This window comes from Sorex fumeus, unplaced genomic scaffold (genome assembly GCF_029834395.1).
Source record: "Sorex fumeus unplaced genomic scaffold, SorFum_2.1 ptg000019l, whole genome shotgun sequence".
NCBI classification, from domain to species: domain Eukaryota; kingdom Metazoa; phylum Chordata; class Mammalia; order Eulipotyphla; family Soricidae; genus Sorex; species Sorex fumeus.
The window spans coordinates 37,786,986-37,812,273 of NW_026606076.1; the positions used below are offsets into that span (position 1 = coordinate 37,786,986).

At 57.1% G+C, this 25,288-nt stretch overlaps 1 protein-coding gene across 1 annotated transcript; it reads left to right on the forward strand.

Moving 5' to 3' along the window:
* Nucleotides 1-9,303: 9,303 nt before the first annotated feature.
* MISP (mitotic spindle positioning) lies at nucleotides 9,304-12,863 on the forward strand. Its single transcript, XM_056112980.1, has 4 exons — nucleotides 9,304-11,008; nucleotides 11,665-11,786; nucleotides 12,332-12,370; nucleotides 12,733-12,863. Exons 1-4 carry the CDS (start codon nucleotides 9,304-9,306, stop codon nucleotides 12,820-12,822), a joined length of 1,956 nt encoding a protein of 651 aa, XP_055968955.1. The 3' UTR covers nucleotides 12,823-12,863.
* The last annotated feature ends 12,425 nt before the right edge of the window (nucleotides 12,864-25,288 follow it).

Sequence of the window (25,288 nt, forward strand, 5' to 3'; positions counted from 1 at the left end):
AGGGTGCGGGGCTGGAGCGATAGCACAGCGGGGAGGGCGTTTGCCTTGCACGCGGCCGACCCGGGTTCGAGTCCCAGCATCCCATAGGGTCCCCCGAGCACCGCCAGGAATAATTCCGGAATGCAGAGCCAGGAGGAACCCCTGAGCATCGCCGGGTGTGACCCAAAAAACAATAAATAAATAAATAAATAAATAAATGGAGGGGGCGGTGGCTACATCCCCTCTTTACTCTCCCCTGCACCCCTTGGACATGCCGTGGGGGGGACTGTGGGGTCCCCACTTGCTGCTGTGTGCCCCTGAGTGGGCAAGGCGGACCCTCATTCACACCCATCTCGATTTGCTTTCTTTGGGGGGCACCCTGGTGGTGCTCAGGGCCGACTCCTAGCTCTGTGTTCATGGATCACTTCTGGTGGGTTTTTTTTTTTTTTTGGACGGGGGAGTCCGATGGGATGCTGGGGACCGAACCCATCAAACCCCGCATGCAGGATAATGCCCTTTCCACTCTGTTCTCCCTCTGGGCACCCTCGCTGAAATCCATAGGGTGGGCATGGCCTGGGGGAGGGGTCCCCTGCGGTCTTGTGGGAGAAACTACACGACATTCCCCCATTCTCAGAGGGAGAAAGAAAGAACTCAGCTGAACCCAGGCCCGAATGAACCCCCGGACTGGCCTTTCCCCAAGGAGCCCCCTGATATGGAGGAACTGAGGACCCCCACAAGAAACACGGACTTGGGTGGAGATTGAGCACAGCGGGGAGGGCGTTTGCCTTGCACGCGGCCGACCTGGGTTCGATTCCCAGCATCTCATAGGGTCCCCCGAGCACAGGAGTAATTCCTGAGCACAGAGCCAGGAGTAACCCCTGTACATCACCGGGTGTAACCCAAAAAGTAAAATAAAACAAACAAAAATTTTAAAAGAAAGAAAGAAAGAAAGAAAGAAAGAAAGAAAGAAAGAAAGATGGGCCCTGGGTTCCATCTCCAGCACCCCAGAGGGTCTCCCACGCCCCTCCAGGAGTGAACCCTGAGCACAGAGCCGGGAGTCAGCCCTGAGCACCGCCAGGCCCATGAACAAAAATTACCATCAAAAGAAACCTGAACCTGTGGCCACCCCCCCTACCCCTGGTCTGAGCAAGGCTGAGGAGTGGGGGTTCAGCTGTGGGGAGGTGGGGGGGGTGGATGAGGCTCCCTGGGGCCGAGGGGCAGCCTCACTGTGGGCCAGCACCCGCCGCCCGGCCCTGCCCGCGGGATCGTCTTTCTCCCTCCGCCTGTGGACTTTGTTTTCTGAGCCCAGGTGGGGCCGGGGAAGGGGCCACCTGCTTCCTGGGGCGGGGCCCTCCCCTGGCAACCCGGAGGGAGGCCAGGGCGGTGCCCCAGTCCCTGAGGCCCGCAGAGCTGAGCTCCAGGGCGGCTGGTGGAGCTGGTGAGTCTGAGGTCTGGGGGGCTGGGGGGTCTGGGGGGCTGGGAGGTGCTGAGCAACGCAGGTATGGGGGGGTGAAGGAAAGGCAGGGTTCTGGCTTGTGGCGGGAGGCTGCTCCGGACACAACCTGCCTTGGTACAGGGTCATCTCTGTATACCTGCGGTTCTTGGGGTTCTGCCAGGGAGACCCCCCAACCCCACCCCACTTCCTGTCAGAGTTTCAGGCTGCTCCACTAACCGTGCTCCCTCCAGAATGGTTTCATATGTCTTACTGGGTTTGGGGGCCACTCTCGGCGGTGCTCAGGGCTGACTCCTGACTCTGTACTCATTCCTGGAGGGCTTGGGGAACCCTCGATGCTTCCAGGGATCAGACTCAGGTCAACCGCATGCAGGGCAAATGCCCTCCCGGCCATCCTATGACTTCGACCCCTCAGAACAGTTCTGGGGGTCCCTCTTGGAGGCCTCAACCTGAACCTTTCCCGGGAGCGTCAGTTTCCAACCTGGGCTGCTAGAACCCTGAATGCCCATTGGTACCCCAATAGCGGGAGACTTCACCCTCCCGTGTCCCACATGGGCTGAGAATTTGCAGACTTCCAGGAGACACTTATCAGGGTCAGCCTGCGGGGGGGGGGGGGTTCAGGGATTGGGGTTCAGCTGGGGAAGGGTGGGGACGTTAGAATAGATACAGAAGACCACCTAGATAGAGTATAGCATCTTAATGTAGGATACCGAGACACAAGAGTATTTAGCATATGTGTGTGTGGTGTGTGTGTGTGTGTGTGTGTGTGTGTGTGTGGTGGGGGGAATTGGGTCCACACCCACGGTGCTCAAGGCTGACTCCTGGCTCTGTGCCAGGCTGACTCCTGGCTCTCTGCTCCGGGATCACTTCCGACAGTGCTCAGAGGACCTTAGGGGTTACCAGGGATTGAACCCAGGTCAGCTACATGCAATGCCAAGCGCCTTACCCACTGGACTATCTTCCCAGCCTCTCCATTCCCATTTCAAAAAGTGCTTACATATTTCCTTTTTTTTTGTATTGTTTTGGGGGAGGTCACACCTGACAGTGCTGCTTACTCCTCCGCAGTGCTGAGGGGTCCGTGAGTGCTGGGGCTCAAACCCAGGATTCCAGCACGCAAAGCCGATGCTTCAGGCTTTAAAGTATTTCCCTCCCCCCCAACCCAGCCGCTCCCCCTAGAATTATTTCTTCTTCTTCTTCTTCTTCTTCTTCTTCTTCTTCTTCTTCTTCTTCTTCTTCTTCTTCTTCTTCTTCTTCTTCTTCTTCTTCTTCTTCTTCTTCTTCTTCTTTTCTGTTTGGGTCACACCCGGCAATGCTCAGGTGTTACTCTTGGCTCTGCACTCAGGCGGTACTCAGAGGACCACACGGGATGCTGGGAATCGAACCCGGGTCAGCCGTGTGCAAGACAAATGCCCTACCTGCTGTGCTATCGCTCCAGTCCCTTCTCTTCTTTTTCTTTATTTTTGGACCACACTCGGCTAGGCTCAGTGCTGACTGATTCCTGGCTCTGCACGCAGGAAACAATCCTGGCGGTGCTAGGGGACCCTATGGGATCCCGGGTATCGAACCCAGGTCTGCCAGCACCCTCCCAGCTGAGCTATCTCTCCAGCCCCCAGAATGTTGATCCTTATTTTCCTACTGCCTCTGTGTGGGCATCAGGTCTCGCTCTTCTGTTTACCGAGTCTTCCCTTTCCTGCAGAGACACGCCCGGGCTGAAAGCGAAAGTGGTTTTTGGGTCCGACCCTGGCCCCTGGGGTGACCTTGGCCTCCCCCTGACTCAGGCCTTTGCCCTTGGGGCTGGATGATGGGGTGTGGGGGCAACAGGTGTGTGGCTGCAGGGACCATAAACCCAGTTTCGGCTTGATAGTGGAACAGGGTGAGGCAGGTAAAACCCAGCCCCGGGCTGATTCCTGGAGGAGGAAGCTGCCCACTGAGGACCTGGGCTTAGACCACTGCTGTGTGCCACAAGGTGAGTGGCTCACCCTCTCTGGGCTGCAGTTCCCTGGGCTGTGAACCGGTTCAACCAAGAGTCCTTAGACTCGGGCATGTTATTATTATTTTTTTTTCTTTTGGGTCACACCTGGTGGTGCTCGGGGCTGGCTTCTGACTCTGTGCTCAGGCGCTGCTTGGGGGACCAAATGAGATACTGGGAATCGAACCTGGGTCGGCTGCATGCAAGGCAAACGCCCTCCCCGCTGTGCTATCGCTCCAGCCCCTCTGCACTTAGGATCACTCCTGGCAGTGCTCAGGGACCCTATGGGATGCCGGGGATCCCACCTGGGTTGGCGGCATGCAAGGCAAATGCCCTCACCGCTGACCTGTCACTTCAGCCCCAAGGCAGGGACACCGAGCAGATGAGAGACAGGGCAAGGCCACCGTGACCCCCGAGCATGCCCTATGGGTCGCTGACTCACTCCAGCCCTGCCCCAGCCGCACCCTCCACCGAGCCAGCACCTGCTTGCCCTGACTACTTTTTCCGGGAGGAGATGCCAGCTCAGAAATTCCCAGCCACTCACTTGGCAAACAGAGACGCGTCCCTCTCGGCAGCCTGGGCGTGGTAGGGACAAAGGGGCCTGTGCTGGGCCGAGGGTGGGCTGAGCAGAGCCCGGTGTCTGCACCCCAGGTCTGGAAGATCAAGGGTGGGAGGGCGTTGGCTTTGCACGCAGCTGATGTAGGTTCAATCCCCAGCACCCCATAGGGTCCCCCGAGCTCACCAGGAGTGAGCCGTGAGCACTGCAGGTGTGGCCCAAAGACTAAAAGGAAAAAAAAAAGACATTTGTCTTGCATGTGGCGAATTCCCTATTTGATCTCCAGCATCCCATAGGTCCCTTGAGCATCACCAGGAGAGACCCCTGGGCACAGAGCCAGGAGTAAGCCCTGAGCACCGCCAGGTGGTCTAACGCCATCCCCCCAGAAGGAAAGAGAAAAAACATGGGTCCCTCCCACTGCACCCTCTGACCTGCATGAAGACGGTCTCCCTTCCCGTAAGAAGCGGGAGGGTGATATAGCCGGAATTTATCACCCAAATCATCTTGGTTTTTGCTCTGGGGTTTCTTTCTTTCTTTCCTCTTTCTTTCTTTCTTTCTTTCTTTCTTTCTTTCTTTCTTTCTATCCTTCCTTCTTTCTTTCTTTCTTTCTTTCCTTCTTTCCTTTATTTCGCTCTTTCTTTCTTTCTTTCTCTTTCTTTCTTTCCTTCTTTCCTTTCTTTCTTTCCTCTTTCTTTCTTTCTTTCTTTCCTTCTTTCTTTCTCTTTCTTTCTTTCCTTCTTCCCTTTCTTTCTTTCTTTCTTTCTTTCTTTCTTTCTTTCTCTCTCTCTTTCTTTCTTTCTTTCTTTCTTTCTCTTTCTTTCTTTCCTTCTTTCTTTCTTTCTTTCTTTCTCTTTCTTTCTTTCTTTCCTCTTTCTTTCTTTCTTTCCTTCTTTCTTTCTTTCTTTCTTTCTCTTTCTTTCTTTCCTTCTTTCCTTTCTTTCTTTCTTTCTTTCTTTCCTTCTTTCTTTCTTTCTCTTTCTTTCTTTCCTTCTTTCCTTTCTTTCTTTCTTTCTTTCCTTCCTTCCTTTCTTTCTTTCTTTCCTTCTTTCCTTTATTTCGCTCTCTTTCTTTCTTTCTTTCTCTTTCTTTCTTTCCTTCTTTCCTTTCTTTCTCTCTCTCTTTCTTTCTTTCTTTCTCTTTCTTTCTTTCCTTCTTTCCTTTCTTTCTTTCTTTCTTTCTTTCCTCTTTCTTTCTCTTTCTTTCTTTCCTTCTTCCCTTTCTTTCTTTCTTTCTTTCTTTCCTTCTTTCCTTTCTTTCTCTCTCTCTTTCTTTCTTTCTTTCTCTTTCTTTCTTTCCTTCTTTCCTTTCTTTCTTTCTTTCTTTCTTTCCTTCTTTCTTTCTTTCTCTTTCTTTCTTTCCTTCTTTCCTTTCTTTCTTTCTTTCTTTCCTTCCTTTCTTTCTTTCTTTCTTTCCTTCTTTCCTTTATTTCGCTCTCTTTCTTTCTTTCTTTCTCTTTCTTTCTTTCCTTCTTTCCTTTCTTTCTCTCTCTCTTTCTTTCTTTCTTTCTCTTTCTTTCTTTCCTTCTTTCCTTTCTTTCTTTCTTTCTTTCTTTCCTCTTTCTTTCTTTCCTTCTTTCTTTCTTTCTCTTTCTTTCCTTCTTTCCTTTCTTTCTTTCTTTCTTTCTTTCCTCTTTCTTTCTTTCTTTCTTTCTTTCCTTCTTTCTTTCTCTTTCTTTCCTTCTTTCCTTTCTTTCTTTCTCTTTCTTTCTTTCTTTCTTTCCTTCTTTCTTTCTCTTTCTTTCTTTCCTTCTTTCCTTTCTTTCTTTCTTTCTCTTTCTTTCTTTCTTTCTTTCTTTCCTTCCTTCTGTCCTTTCTTTCTTTCTTTCCTTCTTTCCTTTCTTTCTCTTTCTTTCTTTCTTTCTTTACTTCCTTCTTTTCTTTCTTTCTTTCTTTTCTTTCTTCTTTCTTTCTTTCTTTCTTTCTTTCTTTTTTTCTTTCTTTCTGCTTTTTGGGCCACACCCATTGGTACTCACGGGTTCCTCCTGGCTCTGCACTCAGGAATTACTCCTGGCAGTGCTCAGGGGAACCTATGGGATGCCAGGGAACCAACCCGGGTCGGCTGGTTGCAAGGCAAACGTCCTCCCCGCTGTGCTATCACTCCGGTCCCTATCTTGGTTCTTTTTAATTTATTTTATGTTTTAATTTTTTGTTTTGGTTTGGGGTCCATACCCCTCGAGACTGACCCGTGGTTCTGCACTCGGGAATCACTCCTGGCAGTGCTAGGGGGACCCTATGGGTTGCCGTGGATTGAACCCGGCCCAGCTGCGTGCTAGGCAAGCGCCCTTCCCACTGTACTATTGCTCCGGCCCGTGCTTTTTTTTTTTGGCTTGGGTGGGAGGAGTGAGGAGCCCAGGAGTCTCTCTGAATACTTGGCCCAGAGGTGGGACCTACTGGGTCCTGTTGGTTCGATGCTTGAGCCAGACCATGCTTTGGGATTGTGACAAGGATCTAACCCAGGGCCTCTCGCACGCCGAGCATGGGCGCCAGCTCACCGAGCTGCTGTCTCTCTGGTCCTCCTTCTCAAAACCTTTCTCCCAAGTGCACAGGTGCTAAGAGAGCTTTTTCAGAACAGGCTTGGGGGTCAGGGGCCAGCCTCAGAAGGCAGAGGCATTCTGGGGGCACTCCCTGGAGGAGGTGACCTGTGGGTTGCAGTTTAAGGAGATGCAGAAATGAGGGTCTCTGGTACAAGGCAAGGAGAGGGAGGGTCAGTGGAGGGGGAGGACCTCAGTGAACCGTGAGCGGCCAGAGGCATCCTTGAGTGCCCCAAGCCAGACTGAATTCAGGGTCCAGGAGATGCCAGGGGCCCCGGAGATATGGGGGCAGGTAATGAGCTGGAGTCTGGCTTGGCAGGAAACTGAACACTGCAGAGGGAGCACACAGGCCAAGGGTCAAGGCATTCCAAGTATCGGGGCCAGGCTTTATGGCACTAGGGATGGGAGCTGGCAGGAACAGGGTTCGAACACACCGCCCCTCCTTGTCCCTGGTTCCCTCCCCCTGGCCTCCCTCAGGGAGGGGAAGTCTGGAGGGAAAATTCCCAGGAACTTTTCCCAAGGGAAGCACAGTCGCTCACCTGTGTCCAGGAGAGTCAAAGAAAGTGTGTCGTGGCGTGGACATAAGAGATTGGCGTGGGAGCTGGTAGGTTTTATTTGTTTGTTTTTGGGGTCACAGCCGGTGATGCGCAGGAGTTACTGCTGGCTCTGCACTCAGGAATTACTCCTGGCGGTGCTTGGGGGACCCTATGGGATGCTGGGAATCGAACCCGGGTCAGCCGCGTACAAGGCAAACGCCCTCCCCAACGGTGCTATCGCTCCAGGCCCTGGCGTGGGTACTGGACACAGCAGGCTGGGTGGAGTGGGGGGCAGGAGAGGGGGGTCTCTTTGATGAGGTGGGCAGGGCCCTTTCTATATCAGACACACCTGAAGCAAATTGCTGGGTAATTAGTGTGTCTGTTTGTGTGTGTGTGTGTGTGTGTGTGTGTGTGTGTGTGTGTGTGTGTGTGTGTATCAGGAATGGCTAGATCTAGGCACTCAGGTGACATGATTAGGACGGGATGGGGTGGGGTAGGAGACATTGCTCTAAAGCAAGCTGGGTCCATAGAGGGGGGTCACTTATGGCCCCAACAGGCTCCATCCCACCCACCCACCCCCAACCTGCTGGGGCAAGAATAAAGGAAACCCCAGTTTTCCAATGAATTGCAATGTCCCATGAGTTAACATTTTTTTCTTCTTTTTTGGTATGTGTGTGTGTGTGTGTGTGTGTGTGTATCAGGAATGGCTAGATCTAGGCACTCAGGTGACATGATCAGGATGAGATGGGGGTGGGGGAGGGAAACATTGCTCTGAAGCAAGCTGGGTCCATGGGGGAGGGTCATTTATGGCCCCAACAGGCTCCATCCCACCCACCCACCCCCAATCTTCTGGGGCAAGAATAAAGGAAACCCCAGTTTTCCAATGAATTGCAATGTCCCATGAGTTAACAATTTTTTCTTCTTTTTTGGTATGTGTGTGTGTGTGTGTGTGTGTGTGTGTGTGGTGGGGGGTCATACCCCATGATGCTCAGGGCTGACTCCTGGTTCTTTGCTCAAGGTTCATTTCCGGTAGTATTTGGGGAACCGGAAGGGGTGCTGGGGGATGAATCTGGGTCAGCCACTTGCAGGTAAAGCACCTTAACCCCTGAACTAGCTCCCGGGGCCTCCCACAATTTTATTTCACTGGTCAGGCAGGGGCCCAAGTTCATCACGTAGAGGGCACTGGGGCGGAAGTTTGCCCACAGAGAACTGGGCACTGCCCCAGGGCTATTCTTTTCCTGTTGGTTTTGTTTTGAGGCCACACCCGGCAATGCTCAGGGGTTACTCCTGGCTCTGCACTCAGGGATTTCTCCTGGTGGAGTTCAGGGGACCCCATGGGATGCTGGGGATTGAACCCTGGTCAGCTGTGTGCAAGGCAAGCGCCCTCCCTGCTGTACTATCCCTCAATTTTGGCTTTTTTTTTTTTAATTTTTGAGCCACTTCCTGCAATGCTCAGGGATTAATCCTGGCTCTGCACTCAGGTATCACTCCTGGCGGGTTCTGAGAACCCTATGGGATTTTTTTTATTAGTGAAACACCATGGGGTACAGTTGTAGACTTACAAAGTTTTGTGCTTGGGGTTCAGTTATACAATGATCGAGTACCCATCCCTCCACCAGTGCCCATTCTCCACCTCCGGTGCTCCCAGTATCCCTCCCACCCCCCATCTCCCCCATCCCACCCTGCCTCTGTGGCAGGGCATTCCCTTTTGTTCTCTCTCTCCTTTTGGGTGCTGAGGTTGCAGGCAAGATACTCGCGGTCTCTTGCCGGGCTCTCTGGCAAGGGCGTTTGCCTTACACGAGGCTGATCCCGGTTCTAAATCCCCAGCATCCCATATAGTCCCCTGAGCACCGCTAGGAGTAATTCCTGAGTACAGAGGGGTATGACCCCAAAAAAGAAAAAAAAAATTCCAGTAGAGTGCAGAGCAAGTGCCGACTCCACTGTACTGTCACTCTGGCCCAAACCAGCCCCAATTTTGTTTGTTTTGGGGGCCTCATCCAGCGGTGCCCAGTGTGCACACGTGTGTACATATGTGCTGTGTACATGCATGCACACGTGTGCGTGCGTGTGTGCATGTAACACATGCAGACTGACTCCTGCTGGGGGATCACTCCTGGCAGGGCTCAGGGGACCCGATGGGGTGTCCGAGATCTAACCGGGTGGGCCGTGTGCAGGGCCAGCCGCTCCCCTGCCCTCCCCGCTGTACCATGACGCTGGCCAGTGACTCCGGGTCCTGTTCTCTCCTCCCGTAGCAAACCCGGCGTGGCTTCACCCCAGAAGATGGATCGCGTGACCCGCAAACCGGTGTTCAACTCTCCCTACTTTGCCCGCATCTCGGGCCTGGCCCTAGATGGCGACACCAGCTATACATACGAGATGGTGGGCATCGGGCAGGAGGGCCGCGGTACCTGGGGCCGGGATCAATGGCAGGCGGGGCCCAGGGCGGCCAGGACTGAGCTGGACACGGCCGGGCCGGAGACCACCTACCGCCGTTGGGTCACCTGCGAAGACCAGTGCACCCCGCAGCGCCCCTGGATGGAAGAGGACAAGGAGGAGGAAGAGGTGAAGCCTCATTTCTGGGGTGCCCCAACGGGCGGGACGCGTCGTCACCTGGACGGGGAGCACTGGACGGCGAACCCCCAGGACCAGGGGATGTTGAGAAGTAGCATATCCCCGGGGTACCGGACCCCAAGTCCGGGGGAGCCCAGGAACCCCAAACCCACAACTCTGGAGGACAACGCGGTGGACACGGAACAAATCAACTTCAAGGCGGCGCGGGAACAATTTCTCAGTCTGGAACGTGCCAACTCGGGGATCCCCCCAGCGCCCCAGTCCAAGGGGGCTACCCCGCGCGTGAGCCAGACCCCCAAGGCCTGGAACCGGCCTCCGGAGGCCAAAGTCAAGGCGGTGGCCCCCGCCAAGCCGCCCAGGAGAACGTCCACGCCCACGGAAGAGAACAGAGCGCGCGCGCCCTGGTCCGACAGGGCGGAGGCTCCCCGGTTCCCGGAGGCGGCCCCGACGCCCCAAGAGAAGCCAGTGGTCCCCGAGACCCCCATCGAGAGGGAGATCCGGCTGGCCCTGGAGCGCGAGGCCGATCTGCGCGCGCAGAGGGGGATGCAGCGCTCCGCCAGCCACCAGGAGCTGGTGCAGATCCCCGCGCGGCCGTCGCTGCTGGCGCTGCCCGACGTGCGCCCCGACGCGCGCCCCGAGCGCCGCCGCGCGTCCCTCTACGTGCAGTGGGACCTGGCGCAGGAGACGCAACGCGAGGCCGAGCACCGCCGGCACGAGCTGCAGCTGGGCCGCGCCCTGACGCCCGACTCGCCCCCGCGGAGCCCCTCGCCCGCGCAGCTGCGGAGAGCCTGGAGCTCAGACTCGCTCCTGGACGCATCCCCGGGGCGCGCCCCCGCGGAGGCCCGCGCCGGGGCGAGGAAGGTGCAGCGGATCCCCCCCGACGCCTACCACCCCTTCATGAGCCCCAGCTCCCCGCCCAGGGTCGCGGGGCCCCCGGCCTCCTCCTCCTCCTCCTCCTTCTCCTCCTCCTCGGGCCTGGGCGGCGCTGGCCCAGCCCAGGTCTCCAAGGCCCCTGCGCCCGGCTCCTGGGGGCCTGTCCTGGAGTCTTCTAGAAAGTCCTGGGGCCCCCAGGAAGAAGGCAGCGCGCAGGGATCTCGGGGACCCCGTCGGACCACCGATGGGGCGGTGGTGAAGAAGAAGTATTTCCTCCTGCGACCCCTGCGCTTTGGGGTCTCGGCTGTGGCGCCCCGCAAGGAGGCCCCCCTCAAGGAGGCCCCCCGGGACGCCGCCCCCGCTTGGAGGCTGCAACGGTCCGGGTCGTCCGAGCTGCTGGAGAGGGAGGTGGAGAACGTACTGCGGAGGGAACGCGAGTTGGAGGAGGAGCGGCGTAGCGCCCTGTACCCCGAGGTCTTCTCGCCCTCCCCCGACTTCGGGGACAGTGACCCCGACTCCAGGAGCTCCTCCCGCGCGTCCGGTAAGAAGCGGGCTGGGGGGGCTGGAGCGATGGCACAGCGGGGAGGGCGTTTGCTTTGTACGCGTCCGACCCGGGTTCGATTCTCAGCATCCCTTAGGGTCCCCCGAGCACCACCAGGAGTGATTCCTGAGTGCAGAGCCAGGAGGAACCCCTGAGCATCACCGGGCGTGACCCCCGCCAAAGAAAAAATAAAGAGTCCCCAGAACGACCGAATATTGGGCCAGAGTGATAGGGCAGCGGGGAGGGCACTTGCCCGGCATGCGATCGACCTGGGTTTGATCCCTGGTACCCCATAGGTTTCCCCAATCCCCGCCGGGACTGATCCCTGAGTGCAGAGCCAAGAGGAAGCCCTAAGCACCGCCAGGCATGATTCCCTCACAAAATAAAAGAAGTCCTGGGGCTGGAGCGATAGCACAGCGGGGAGGGCGTTTGCCTTGCACGCGGTCGACCCGGGTTCAATTCCCAGCATCCCATACGGTCCCCTGAGCACCGCCAGGAGTAATTCCTGAGTGAAGAGCCTGAAGGAACCCCATCGCCGGGTGTGACCCAAAAAACAAAAACAAAAACAAAAAATAAACCAACAAAACAAACAAAAATTAAATTAAAAAAAAGTCCCCAGTGATCCTTCTGACATTCCTTCTCCCCAACTCACGCAGGGATCACGGGCAGTTACTCTGTCTCGGAGTCTCTGACCTCCCCCATCCGCCTCCACTCGGGCCTGGTGTGGACAGCCGAGGAGCCAGCTGAGGCCTCAGAGCAGAGGAGCAAGGATCGCTGGGTGAGTCCACAGCCCCACTAGCGCTCCCCGGGGGAGTCCGGCAGCCCCTCAGGGACCCCTGCAGAGATACAGACCAGGCTTGACCTGGGCGACCAGTGGTGGGTATGGTTCACTACTGTGAGTCACGGTGCCTCAGTTTCCCCTCGGGGAGATGGTGGCAGAGCTCGGAGTCCGGTCAGCAGGCTCCCCATGGTGAGGTCATCTCTCCCCAAGGATGCATTCTGCTAGGAGGACGGGATCAGGGATTATAAAATAGAGATTGGGGGCCAGAGCGGTAGTACAGCGGGTGGGGCATTTGCCTTGCACGCGGCTGACCCGGGTTCAATTCCCAGCATCCCAAGTGGTCCCCCTGAGCACTGCCAGGAGTAATTCCTGAGTGCATGAGCCAGGAGTAACCCTTGTGCATTGCAGGGTGTGACCCAAAAAGAAAAAAATGGGGTTGTCTTTGCGCCCCAAGGGTGACTGAGTATGCCTCGCAGTGAGCCCATGGAGGGCTGGGGGTCCGCGACTGGACCCCATTCTTGATTTGTGTTTTGTTCCCACAGTATGCAGGCCTCAATCCCTCGGACTACGTTAACTCGGAGGTGAGTGTGCGAGGCAGGGTTGGGGGACTGAGCCTGTACCCCTTGCCCTGTGACTGGGGGAGGCTTCAGAAACCGGTAGTCGGGCAATGGTGTGCCACCGGGGCATGAAGCAGACGGTGCCCCCAACCAAGGCCTCTGGGTTTGACTAGGAGCATGTGGGACCTCTGTGAATTTGATTTGAGGAGCTTAGCTGGGATCCTCCTGGACCTGGATCCCAAAGGCCAGACAGGAGCACAGTACAGAGGAGGGGATGTTTCTGCCTGGCCTCCATCCCCACTGCAGACGCCCTCTGCTCTGAGTCCTCTGTGCTGGGAGGAGAGTTCCAGGATGTTGATGGGGACTCCGTTGCTCCTCTCCTGCAGATTCTGGAATCCACGCGGGTCCCCCACCACAAGAGCATGATGGCCCAGCGATGGGAATCCGGCATCTACTTTAGTGAGGATGAGAACTGAGGCTGCCGGGCCCTGTGGGAACTGCCAAGGACCGACTGCCAGCAAATGCGCCCCCCATGTGAGCTCTGCGGCCAACCAAAAAGCAGAGCCATGGAACCAGACACAGCCCACGCCTCGCCCCCACCTGACCACGCCCCCGCCGTTATCTGGCCCCGCCCACCCAACCTGGCCCCGCCTTAGCAACGCCCTTCAAGACCACGCCCCCGCCCACCCTAGCCCCGCCCACCTAGCCTGGCCTGTCTTGGCATCCCCTTCACGGCCACGCCCCCTTTCCAACCTAGCCCCGCCCACACATCTTGGCACCGCCCTTCACGACCACGCCCCTGTCCACCCTGGCCCCGCCCCCGTGATCATGCTCCAATCCTAACCCCGTAATCACCTGACCCCGCCCCCTTTGACCACGCCCTATAGCCACGCCCCAGTGATTTTTGTTCTTGGCTTTTCCTGGCAAGAAATTATTCGCTTTCTGGGTCCACGCTCTTGTTGCCTTCGAAGCAGAATCTGCTGGACATTTTTTTCTGTCTCTGAGACTGCCAAATGAAACCCGGGCCCAGGAAGGAAAGGAACCAGCCTCCTCTCACCCCATCACTGCCCACCCGCATTCCACATCCCAGCTGCCAGAGGGTTTCTCTGAAAGTTGCGGGTGCCAGGGTACAGCAGGTCTGTTGGGGGACCCATTTGGGTCTGTAAACTGCTTCAGTCCGGGGCCCGGAGCGACAGCGCAGCGGGGAGGGTGTCTGCCTTGCACGCGGCTGACTCAGATTCGATCTCTGGCATCCCATAGGGTCCCCCAAACATCACCGGGAGTGAGCCCTGAGCGTAGAGCCAGGGGTCAGCCCCGAGCATCGCCGGCTGTGACGCCCCCTAAGTACCCCCAATCTATATGGGATGCCCCCTGCCCCCTAACTCCCTACCAACCAACCTGGGGTTTCTCAACGTCTCCATGATGCTCCCTGCAAGCTTTGGCCTTCTGGGACCCGAGGACTTGGTGTGGGACTGGGGGGACGGGCCCTAGTTCTGCCGCTTCACTCCATGCTGGGCCTGAGCCTCCCACATCTGGCTGGCACTTTGTGGGAGGCACCCACTGCTCCAGGATGCTGACCCCGTCCCCCAGGACCCCCAGGACCCCCAGGCCCGTGGACCCCACCCCAGCCCCCCGCCAAGCACCTCCACCATCCCAGCTGCACTTATTAAACGCCTGCTGTGTACCTGGCTGTCTTGTGTCAGGGCATTGGGGGGTTGTACCCTGAATCTACAGCTTAGGGGTCTGCTGGTCTGGAGGGGTGGGGGGCAAATCTCCAGGGCTGCTGTGCAGGCGAAGTCACTGTGGCAGCCCCTCCATGCCGGTCTCAGGGCCCAGCTGCGTCCCCTGGCCGCCCCCCCACCCCCCAGCACAGCTGGTGGCAACCACACCCCTCACACGATGGCTGGGCGTTGTCCCCAGAGCTGTCCGGGGCAGGGGAGACCACAGGAGCTATTTTCAGAACTTTCTGGAAAAAGGGTCAAGCCAGGCCCGGGAAGCGGTGGCCGGAAATAGCTGTGGCATGGCTGGGGGTTGAGGGTGGAGCCTGAAGAGACAGACTGAGGGAGGAGGCGGCGGGGGGTGGGGGTGTGGGGGAGAGGGACAGTAGGGCACAGGCCAGGGTCTAGCCTGATCTCTTTGCAGTGGTCATTGAGACTCAGTCCCTGGAAGCATATGGGGGTCCCTCATCTCAGAGAGGCAGTTTCGGGGCCTTGGGCTCTTACTCCCCCTTTATAGCTTGGGAACATTGCTCCACACGTAATGGCCTGCAGAGTGTCACAGCAGCTCAGGGCCACCAGGATGGGGGTCCTCGGGGACCTTCTCCAGCTCCTGGAGGTACCACCTCCTCGGTAGACCCCTGGCCCTCCAGTCTGCAGCTCCAGCTGTCCAGGAAAGGGCCCTGATGGGGGCCTTGGGGGGCATCAATGTTCTAGCTCATCAGTGGTACCCATGACCTCTGCTGAGAATCTTCTTTTTTGCTTTTTGCCTGGTGATGCACAGGGGTTACTCCTGGCTCTGCACTCAGAAATTATTCCTGGCGGTGCTCAGGGGACCATATGGGATGCTGGGAATCGAACCCGGGTCGGCCGCGTGCAAGGCAATCGCCCTACCCGCTGTGCTATTGCTCCAGCCCTTTGCTGAGAATCTTTTTCGGTCTTTTTTTTCGGGGGAGAGGGGAAATCACACCCGACAATGCACAGGGGTAACTCCTGGCTCATGCACTCAGGAATTACTCCTGGCGGTACTCGGGGGACCATATGGGATGCTGGGAATGGAACCCGGGTCAGTCGTGTGCAAGGCACCTGCTGTGCTATCGCTCCAGCCCCTTGTGACCTCTGCTGTGGGTACAGTAGCACCGGGTTCAGGACTGGCTCTCCACATTGCCCATGCCCAGCTGGTCGCCTTTTTCAGACAGCCCCGGTCACATTGGGTCCCCCAAGCCCCACCAGGAGTGATCCCTGAATGCAGAGCCAGGAGTCAGGAGTCAGGAGTCAGTCCTGAGCCGTTTGTTTATTAAAATAAACCAAAAAACAAAGAGGATTAGGAATGACAGTACAGTGGGTAAGACATTTGCCTTGCACGTGGCCGACCCAGGTTCGATCCCCAGCATCCCACAGGGTCCCCCAAGCCCCACCAGGAAGTGACTCCTGAATGCAGAGCCAGGAGTAACACTTGAGCACCGCTAGCCCCCAAAGAAAATCAAACAAACCAAAAACCAAATTGGCTTTGGCCAAACCCCGAGACCAGGGTTTACCCAACTGAAGAGTTTGAAGTCAATTCAGCTTCAGGCGTGGCTGGTTCCAGCCTTCAAATAGGGTCCCTGTCACTGCTGAGCGCCCCAGGCTGGCATCCTGCTCCACTGAGTCCCGGGGTCTCTCCCAGCCTGTGCCTACGGCTGCTGGCTCCATGTCCTTATCTGAAAGCACCCCTTATAGGGGCTGGAGCAATAGCAAAACAGGTAGGGCGTTTGCCTTGCATGCGGTCAACCCGGGTTCGGTTCCCAGCATCCCATATGGTCCCCCAAGCACCGCCAGGAGGTAATTCCTGAGTGCAGAGCCAGGAGTAACCCCTGAGCATCGGCTGGGTGTGACCCAAAACAAAAAAAAAGAAAGAAAAGAAAGCATGTCTTTTAGGAATGGGGGAACAGCTTGGGACTGGGGGAGCTAGTGGCAGCTTTAGGAGGGGTTGCTGGGCACTTGTCTCACACACACACACATACACACACACACACACACAGTGTTGGGTCCTGGGACAAAAGGCTGAGCCAAGGCAGGAACCCCGCCCTCCCTCCCCCATGGCCAGACTTGGGGGTCACTTCCTGGTTGAGCACGTAGGGAGCAACTGCGCACGGCCACCAGAGGGCGACAAAGCACCAACAATGCAAGGGGGTGCCGTCCCCTCCGCCGACCCCCACCTGCAGAATTTTCTCCCTGCAGCCTGCAGAGGCCCTAGGACCCAGTTCTGCCGCCCCAGCCCACCACTTGCCCCTGGGCTGGTGGGCCAGCAAGGAGGGATGCAGAAGACCCCGTCCACTGACCTAGGGAGTGTTTGGGGGTTTTTCTTTGCTTTTTGGGGGGGTCACACCTGGCGATGTTCAGGGGTTACTCCTGGCTCTGCACTCAGGAATTACTCCTGACGGTGCTCAGGGGACCATATGGGATGCTGGGAATCGAACCCGGGTCGGCTGCGTGCAAGGCAAAAGCCCTACCCACTGTGCTATCTCTCCAGTCCCCTAGGGAGTGTTTTTTGCCTGTTTGTTTGTGTTTGGACCACATCTGGCAGTACTCAGGGCTGACTCCTGCCTCTGTGCTCAGGGATCACTCCTGGCAGTGCTCGGGGAACTCTGTGGGGTGCTTGGGATCGAACCTGGGTCAGCTGAGTTCAAGGGACACAGCTGAGTTCTCGCTCCAGCCCCGTTGTCTGGGCTTAGACCTGGAAATGGGGGGACAGAGAGATCGTACAGTGCTAGAGTCCTCCTCCTTCCCTCCTCCCTCCCTCCCTCCCTCCTCCCTCCCTCCCTCCTCCCTTCCTCCCTCCTCCCTGTCTTCCTTCTTCCCTCTGTCCTCTCTCCCAGCTGGTGACATCAACAGAACTTCCCAGCAGCTCACCTTTGTTCTGTGTTAGGAAAATCCTTCTAAATCAGGGTGGTAGGGGCTGGAGCAACAGCACAGCAGGTAGGGTGTTTGCCTTGCATGCGGTCAACCCGGGTTTGGTTCCCAGCATCCCATATGGTCCCCTGAGCACCGCCAGGAGCCATTCCTGAGTGCAGAGCCAGGAGTAACCCCTGTGCATCGCCAGGTGTGACCCAAAATGCAAAATAAATAAATTAAATTAAATAAATCAGGTTGGTGGTACTGTCGCCAGGAGGAATTTCTAAGTGCATGAGCCAGGAGTAACCCCTGTGCATGGCTGGGTGTCACGCCCATCCCCCCCAAATAAATAAATAAATCAGGATGGTACTGAAACTTTTTTTTATTTTATGGGGGGGCCACACCCAGCGATGCTCAGGAATCACTCCTGGCTATGCCCTGGGGACCCTACAGCATGCTGAGGATCGAACCTGGGATTGAACCTTGGGTCACTGTGTGCAAGGCAAGTGCCCCTCCTGTTGTCCTTCCTATTGCTTTGGTACCAAATATTGTACCTTTCGAGGCAGACTTTACTGGCTGCAAGCCCGGGCCGCCCCTCCTTCCTTCCCCACCCCTCCCCCAAATTTCCCCTCCTCCGCCTCCTCCTTCGCATCCCAGCCGTGCGTGCTAAGCCAGCTCTGTGAGTGCTGGCCGACCCGGGTTCGATTCCCAGCATCACAGAGCCACCACCAGAGGGCGCCCCTGAGCCCCAGGCAACCTCCAGCTCTGAGCTCACCCTCTAACACGTTCCCATCTGGGGTGGAGACCTCCCTTAGCCCCCCCCCCCCCACGACCTCCACTGCTGCACCACAGACCTGCCTCTGCCCTAGGACCTTTGCAAGGGTTGTCCTGGCTGCCTGGATCTCTCAACCCAAAGGGCCTCTCTCCTGCACCCCCCAAATCCTCACTCAACCCCCATCACAAATCAGATGCTGGGTGAAACGAGTGACCGGCCAAAGTGAGAGTCCAGTGGGGAGGGCGTTTGCCTAGCACCTGGCTGACCCAGGTTGCGACCCTGACATCCCATAGGGTCCCCTGAGCACTGAGCACAGAGCTAGGAGTAAGCCCTGAGTACCAGTGGATGTGGCCCCAAATCAGAAATTTTTGAAAAAGGAAAAGGAAAACCTGATCGAAGTACCGCACATGCGGGGTTCCCAGAAGGATTCTGGGGTTCAGGGGGTTCAGCCTGATGCAGAGTAAGTGGGCCTTGGACCCCTTTCAGCCATGACACACCCACATCTTTTTTTGGGGGGGGGGGGGAGGTTGGCACACTTAGCAGTGCTCAGCGTTACTCCTGGCAGCGTTACTCAGAGACCCTATGGGATGCCGGGAATGGCCCAGGTTGGCCACGTGCAAGGCAAGCGCCCCCTCCCCGCTGTCTTATGGCTCCAACCCCCAATATCTTCTGATCAATTTTTGTAGGGCATTTGCCTTGCACGCAGCCAGCCTGGCCGAGCCGGGTTCGATTCTTCCGCCCCTCTCAGAGAGCCCCGCAAGCTACCGAGAGTATCTCGCCTGCACGGCAGAGCCTGGCAAGCTCCCCGTGATGTATTCAATATGCCAGACACAGTAACAACAAGTCTCAAAATGGAGACGTTACTGGGCCCAAATCGATGAACAACGGGAGGACAGTGTTTTGTTTTGTGTGTTTGTTTGTTTGTTTTCTTTTTGGGTCACACCCAGTGATGCTCAGGGGTTCCTCCTGGCTCTGCACTCAGGAATTACTCCTGCTGGCAGTGCTTGGGGGACCATATGGGATGCTGAGGATTAAACCTGGGTTGGCCGCGTGCAAGGCAAACGCCCTACCCGCTGTGCTATCGCTCCAGCCCCCACTTCTGATCGCTTTTGCATCTGAGAGGAGGGTCACACCCAGCGGTGCTCAGGGCTGACTCCTGGCTCTGAGCTCAGGGATCCCTCCTGATGGTGCTCAGGAGACCCTGTGAGATGCTGGGAATCGAACCCGGGTCGGCCCTGTGCAAGGCGAGCGCCCTCCCCTCCTGCCCTTCTTTCTGTGAATGAAGCCTGAGTCATCCTCCACCCCCCCTCCACCCCCGCCTGGAAAAGCCACAGTGAGCAGCCCGATGACTCACGCCCCAAACTCCCGCCCCGCCAGAATGTATTTCTAAGGAAAATATTTAGTATTTTATTGTAAACCGTTTAGCTTCTCCAGATAGACCAGGAAGAGAGTCCAAAGGCAAACAACAGGGCCAGAGAGACCGTCCGAGGCGTGGGACCCTTGCCTTGCAGATGCTGACTCTGATCTGAGCCCCCAGAACCACACATGGTCCCCCCCAAACACCCCCAGAAATAGCTGCTGAGGGGGCCAGAGAGGGGACAGTGGAGAAGGTGCTCACCTTGCAAACGGGGAGCTCAACGTCCACCGCCGGCATCGCATAAGGTCCCCCGTTCCCCACCAGGAGTGATTTCTGAGCACAGAGTCAAGAGTCCACCCTGAGCACCGCCAGGTGTGGGCCCCAAAACAAAACCAAAGAAAAACACAAAGGTTGAGAGAAGGAGTCAGAGAGGCGATCCAGGGGTTCAGACTCCATATGCAGCCCCGACCCGCACAGGGCCCCCCCCCCCCAGCAACACTGGGGATGACCCTGGAGGCCACCAGCATGACCAGGTCATTCCCGGTACCTGGATCCTGAACAACCTCGAACCTTCGAGCCCTGCATCCAGTTGCCGAGACCAGGAATGGTCTTGCCTGACTTTGTGGTGGGAGGACTTTGCATTTGGGGGGGTCACACTGGCCGTGCTCAGGGCTGATTCCTGGCTTTGGGCTCAGGGACAACTTCCTGGCAGTGCTTGGGGGACCCTATAGGATGCCGGGGATCGAACCCAAGTCATATGCAGGGCAAAGCATCCTTTCTGCTGTGCTTATTGCCCTGGTCCGTCTCCCCTTTGAGGGGGGGGGTATCTTTGGTCCACAACGGCAGTGCTCAGGGGATGCTCCTGACTCTGTGCTCTGGTGTGACCCCTGACAGTGCTCAGGAAACCCTATGGGATGCGGGGATTGAACTGGGTCATCCCGGCTACATCTCCAGACCCTCCCCTCCCTGCCTCCCCATCACCTTCCCCTCCTCTTCCCTAGGGCTTCCCCCCACCCCTCCCTTTCCTTCCCTTTTTTGGGGGGAGGGGAGGGCCACACCCAGCAATGCTCAGGGCTGACTACTGGCTCTGTGCTCAGGGATCACTCCCGGCAGAGCTCAGGGAACCCTAGGGGATGCCGGCGATTGAACTCGGGTTACCCCGCCCCTCCCCTCCTCCCCACCTCCCCTCCACCCCCCTCCCCCTGCCCCCACCCTGTTTTCTGGGTGGGCGGGGCCACACCCGAAGATGCTAGGGCTGACTCCAGTGCTCTCAGGGGTCACACCTGGCGGTGCTGGGGGGGACCCTACGGGATGCCTGGGATCAGATAGCCAACTGCCTCTCCTCCTCCTCCTCCTCCTCCCACCTTATCTCCATCGCCAGACACTACCGGCAAGGAAACTGCAGGCGCAGGTGGGCACCCCGGCCCGAAAGTGGAGCTCTGAACATCCCCAGCAGGTTTTTCCGGCCCCTGAAGCGCCGGGCGCCGCAGTCACCCGGTACTGCCCGGACTTGCCCTGGTTTCCCAAGCCCTGCACACATGCAATCACACAAGCACCCTCCAAGCGGCAGAGGCCAGGGCCCACCCCACTGTCCACAGACACCCGCCACCCCAGAGGTCCTGCCTGCTGGGGGCGACCACCGCGGCAGTGAGCAGTGACCCCGCGTCACATGTGGGAACAGAGAGTTCCCGGAGGGGTCAGCGGGCACGGCCCCCCATCCTTGAGACGTGCACCCCTCCGCCGGGAAGGGGAGGGTGGCTTTCCACACCCGCCCCCCCCCACCATCCATATGTTCCTGGGACACCCCAGGAACCCAAGGTGGGATCCCCGAGGGGCCAGAAATATTCAGAAGGGGGACCCGGAGCCACAGCACAGCAGGGAGGGCGCTGACCTTGCCCACGATGAACCCGGGTTCGATCCCCGGCACCCCATGGGGTCCCCAGAGTCCCACTGGGAATGAGCGCAGAGCTGGGAGTCAGCCCTGAGCACCTCCAGGTGTGGCCCCAGAACCAAAAAAGAAAAAAAAAAGTTCAGAAACGTCTCCACCCACCCCAGACAAGACGCAAGTGCCCTGGCCAGGAGCATGGCAGAAGGTGGGCTGCGGGGGGGGGGGTTTAATTCCAGAGACTTTTGTTTGTTTTGGGGTTCGCACCCGATGGTGCTCAGGGATCCTGGCTCTGCACTTGGGGGTCACTCCTGGCAGGGTCGGGGGGACCCTATGGGATGCTGGGAATCAAACCCGGGTCAGCCACGTGCAAGGATAATGCCCTGCCCGCTGTGCCAGCCCCTCCAGCCCCTCCAGGAACTTTTTTTTTTCTTTTTGGGTCACACCCGGCGCTGCACAGGGGTTACTCCTGGCTCATGCACTCAGGAATTACTCCTGGCGGAGCTCAGGGGACCATATGGGATGCTGGGATTCGAACCCGGGTCGGCTGCGTGCAAGGCAAACACCCTATCCGCTATGCTATTGCTACAGCCCCTCTCAGAGACTTTTGAGCGTCATTTGAGTCGCTGCATTTCAGCTTCTGGTAAAACACCCAGCAGGAAGCTGAGCCAAGTTCCACTCCCACCCTCACGAGCACCCCAAGTAAGGTCCCTCTCAGCCCCAGAAGTAACTCTCGAGTACCACGGACTGTGGCCCCAAATGAAATAAAGAAAGTATATTTTTCAAAGATTTAAAAATAGGGACCAGAGGGGCCAGAGCGATAGCACAGCGGGTAGGGCGTTCGCCTTGCACGTGACCTACCCGGGTTCGAATCCCAGCACCCCATAGGATCCCCCGAACACCGCCAGGAGTGATTCCTGAGTGCAGAGCCAGGAGGAACCCGTGTGCATCGCCGGGTGTGACCCAAAAAGGAAAAAAAAAAAAAGGGACCAGAAGGTCAGAGCAATAGTACAAGGCTGGGGGGGTTGACGCTCACTCTGTATGCGGCTGACTGGGGTTCGATTCCCAGGATCCCACAGGGTCTCCTGAGCCCCGCCAGGAGTAATTCCTGAGTGCAGGGCCAGGAGTCATCCCTAGGCATCGCCAACTGTAGCCCCAAAACAAACAAGCAAACAAACAAAAACAAATAAGGGACTAGAGAGGGAGGCAAGTAAGGTGCTTGCCTTACAAGCCACCAACGCCCCCATTCTTCCCCAGCACCCCAAAAGCCCACGTCCCACCAAATCAGCAATAACCACCTTCTGTTCTGTTCTTCTCTTTTTTTTTTTTTTGCTTTTTTTTGGGTCACACCCGGCGATGCTCAGGGGTTACTCCTGGCTCTGCACTCAGGAATTACCCCCTGGCGGTGCTCAGGGGACCATATGGGATGCTGGGAATCAAACCTGTGTCGGTCATGTTGGCTGCGTGCAAGGCAAACGCCCTCCCCGCTGTGCTATCGCTCCAGCCCCTGTTCTGTTCTTCTCTTGATTTTCTTCAGTGATCTAGTTATTGGCTTATTTTGGTTGGGGAGCCACACGTGGCAGTGCTCAGGGGCTGCTCCTACTTCTGTGCTCAGGGGTCAATCCTGGCTGCAGGCAAGGCAAACCATGCAGCCCGCCCTGCATTACCTCTCCGAGCCCCTTTTGGGAAGGGGAATGTTCTGGAAGGCGGCAGGAGAGGTCTCTGGACAACCTGGCTAACTAACAACTGTGTTCCACGAGGACTTAGTTCTACAGAACTTTTTTTTTTTTTCCTTTTTGGATCACACCCGGTGATGCACAGGAGTTACTCCTGGCAGTGCTCCGGGAATCATATGGGATGTTGGAAATTGAACCCGGGTTGGCCGCATGCAAGGCAAATGCCCTACCCTCTGTGCTATCGCTCCAGGTTCACTCTTTTTTTTTTTCTCTCTTCTTTTTGGGTCACACCCGGCATTGCACAGGGGTTACTCCTGGCTCATGCACTCAGGAATTACTCCTGGCGGTGCTCGGGGGACCCTATGGGATGCTGGGAATCGAACCCAGGTCAGTCGCGTGCAAGGCAAACACCCTCCCCGCTGTGCTATTTCTCCAGCCCCCGTTTTTGATTTTTCTTTTTTCTTTTTGGGTTACACCCAGTAATGCACAGGGGTTACTCCTGGCTCATGCACTCAGGAGTTACTCCTGGCAGTGCTCAGGGGACCATAAGGGATGCTGGGAATCGAACCCGGGTCGGCCGCATGCAAGGCAAACACCCTCCCCGCTGTGCTATCGCTCCAGCCCCCGGTTCTACCGAACTTGACCCCCACTTGTTTATTTCTGTCTAGGCCTGCACCTTCATTTCTCAGCAAGGAAGTGGACTCGGACTCCGAGTATCCACACCCCAGCACGCCCCTCCCCCCGTCAGCCTAGCGGGGCTGAGAAACGGAATGGGGGGTCGGGGAACGGGCTGCTAAGCATGCCCACCCACTCCGGGGTCCTCTGGGCCCTGAGCCAGACCCCAGGTCCCAAGCATGATGGCCCCACCCACAACGAGGCTGGAGAGGCAGAACCTCGCACACGGCCCCTCTGAACTCCACCAGGAGGCTCTGTGCCTGAGCACAGAGCTCTGAGTCAGCCCTGAGCACGGGCCGGGTGTGCTTCCTCCCCCCAAAAAAGACCAAAAACTACTAACAGGGGCTGGAGAGATAGCACAGCGGGTAGGGCATTTGCCTTGCACGCGGCCGACCCGGGTTCGATCCCCAGCATCCCATAGGGTCCCCTGAGCACTGCCAGGAGTGATTCCTGAGTGCATGAGGCAGGAGTAACACCAAAGCATCGCCGGGTGTGACCCAAAAAGCAAACAAACAAACAAACAAACAAACAAAAAAGCTACTAACAAAGGAAGTGTAGACATAGGACAATGAGGCAAGTGAGGACTCAGGGCTGTATAGTTTAAGGAAGGGAGCACCTGGCGAGGAGGTCCTGCCTCAGTTTCCCCCAAGCCTGGTTGGACAGCAGCCATCACTCTGCTGCCTGCCTGGGGTTTAGCTACACAGTTTCCCCCCCCCCCCCCAGGCCTGGTGTGGAGGGGGCCTTGTTCCAGGCTCACTGGGAGGTTTTGATGGGGGGGGGTGGCAGGGAAAGGGAGGGCTCTGGGGCTGGGGGGAAGATCAGGGGAGGACCAAAAAGACCCCTCAGATTCCATCCCCACAGGGGCAACGTCTCTGGGGGGCTATCCCGGAGGGTGCTGGAATGTTCGGAGACTGGCCAGCCTCTCGGAGCCCCAGAGGAAGAAAATTCCTGGCTAAACATCTGAGTGGGTCAAACAAACAAACAGGGGAAAAGGGAGAGAGGGAGAGAGAGGGAGAGAGAGCAGGAGGGGGAGGGGAGGGGAGGAATGTGGCGTTTTGCACGCGGGCCCCCGCTGCCCACCAGGCTCTGGGCTCCCTGAGACCCTCCCTCCCTCCCCAGGCTCCCCACCCCACCCCCAGGAACAAAGGCAATGACGAAGGAGCCTGGTAAAACAATCTCAGCCCAGACCAGACCCAGCCGGCCCGGCCGCCTTCTCCCAAGTTGGAGCTTGGGAGCCAAGCTGGGATCCTCAGGAATTTGGCAGGAAGGGGGATTTGGGGGGTCGGCCGGGAAGCCCTTGTGGTCTGCATTCTTGCTCAGTCTCCGCTTCCCCTCCCCTCCCCTCCCCACCCGGCCCAGGAAGCTTCTAGAGAAAGAAGTTTCTCAGCAGAAATGACCAGAACATGGGGTTAAAAAAAACCCAGCCTGGCTATGTGTGGGGGCCCCTGTCCCCGCTGCCGTCCCCCACCCCCCCAACCCCTGCTGACCCCGCCTCCGCCACCACCGGAATCCTGTACAATATCCGGAAATGACACCAGAACATTCCAGAAGTCGTGCTGGGCAGATAAATGCGAGCATCTTGGTACGTTTGGAGAGGATGGTCTTTTTTTATTATTATTATTTTTTTTTTTTTTTGAGGGGAGATGGTGGTTTGTTGTTGTTGGGGCCTATTTTATCTCTGTCAAGAAGGAAGTGACCAAGAATGCAAGAATGAGGGACTCAAACGTTCTAGAAAGTTCCTCCAGGGCCACAGCTGGGGAATTGGTTGATGATTTCTGTATTGGATGCTCAGGGCAGCGCACATCTGGTGGGCTGCGGTGGGGGTGGGGCTTGAAGGCTCCCTCAGCTCAGTGCTCAGGAGTCACCAGCTCAGTGCTGTTAATGAACCAGGCTGAGCACCACCAGGCAAGGGAGCACCACTTCCCTGTTCTCAGGCCCCTCAGCTATGATTTCTTTCTTTCTTTCCTTTTTTTTTTTTTTTGCTT

Bases quoted from the DNA above. Each gene is read 5' to 3' on its own strand.
- MISP (XM_056112980.1), top strand. From the start codon at position 9,304: ATGGATCGCGTGACCCGCAAACCGGTGTTCAACTCTCCCTACTTTGCC. The intron at 11,009-11,664 runs GTAAGAAGCGGG...CAACTCACGCAG, and splicing joins GAGCTCCTCCCGCGCGTCCG to GGATCACGGGCAGTTACTCT. The intron at 11,787-12,331 runs GTGAGTCCACAG...TTGTTCCCACAG, and splicing joins AGAGGAGCAAGGATCGCTGG to TATGCAGGCCTCAATCCCTC.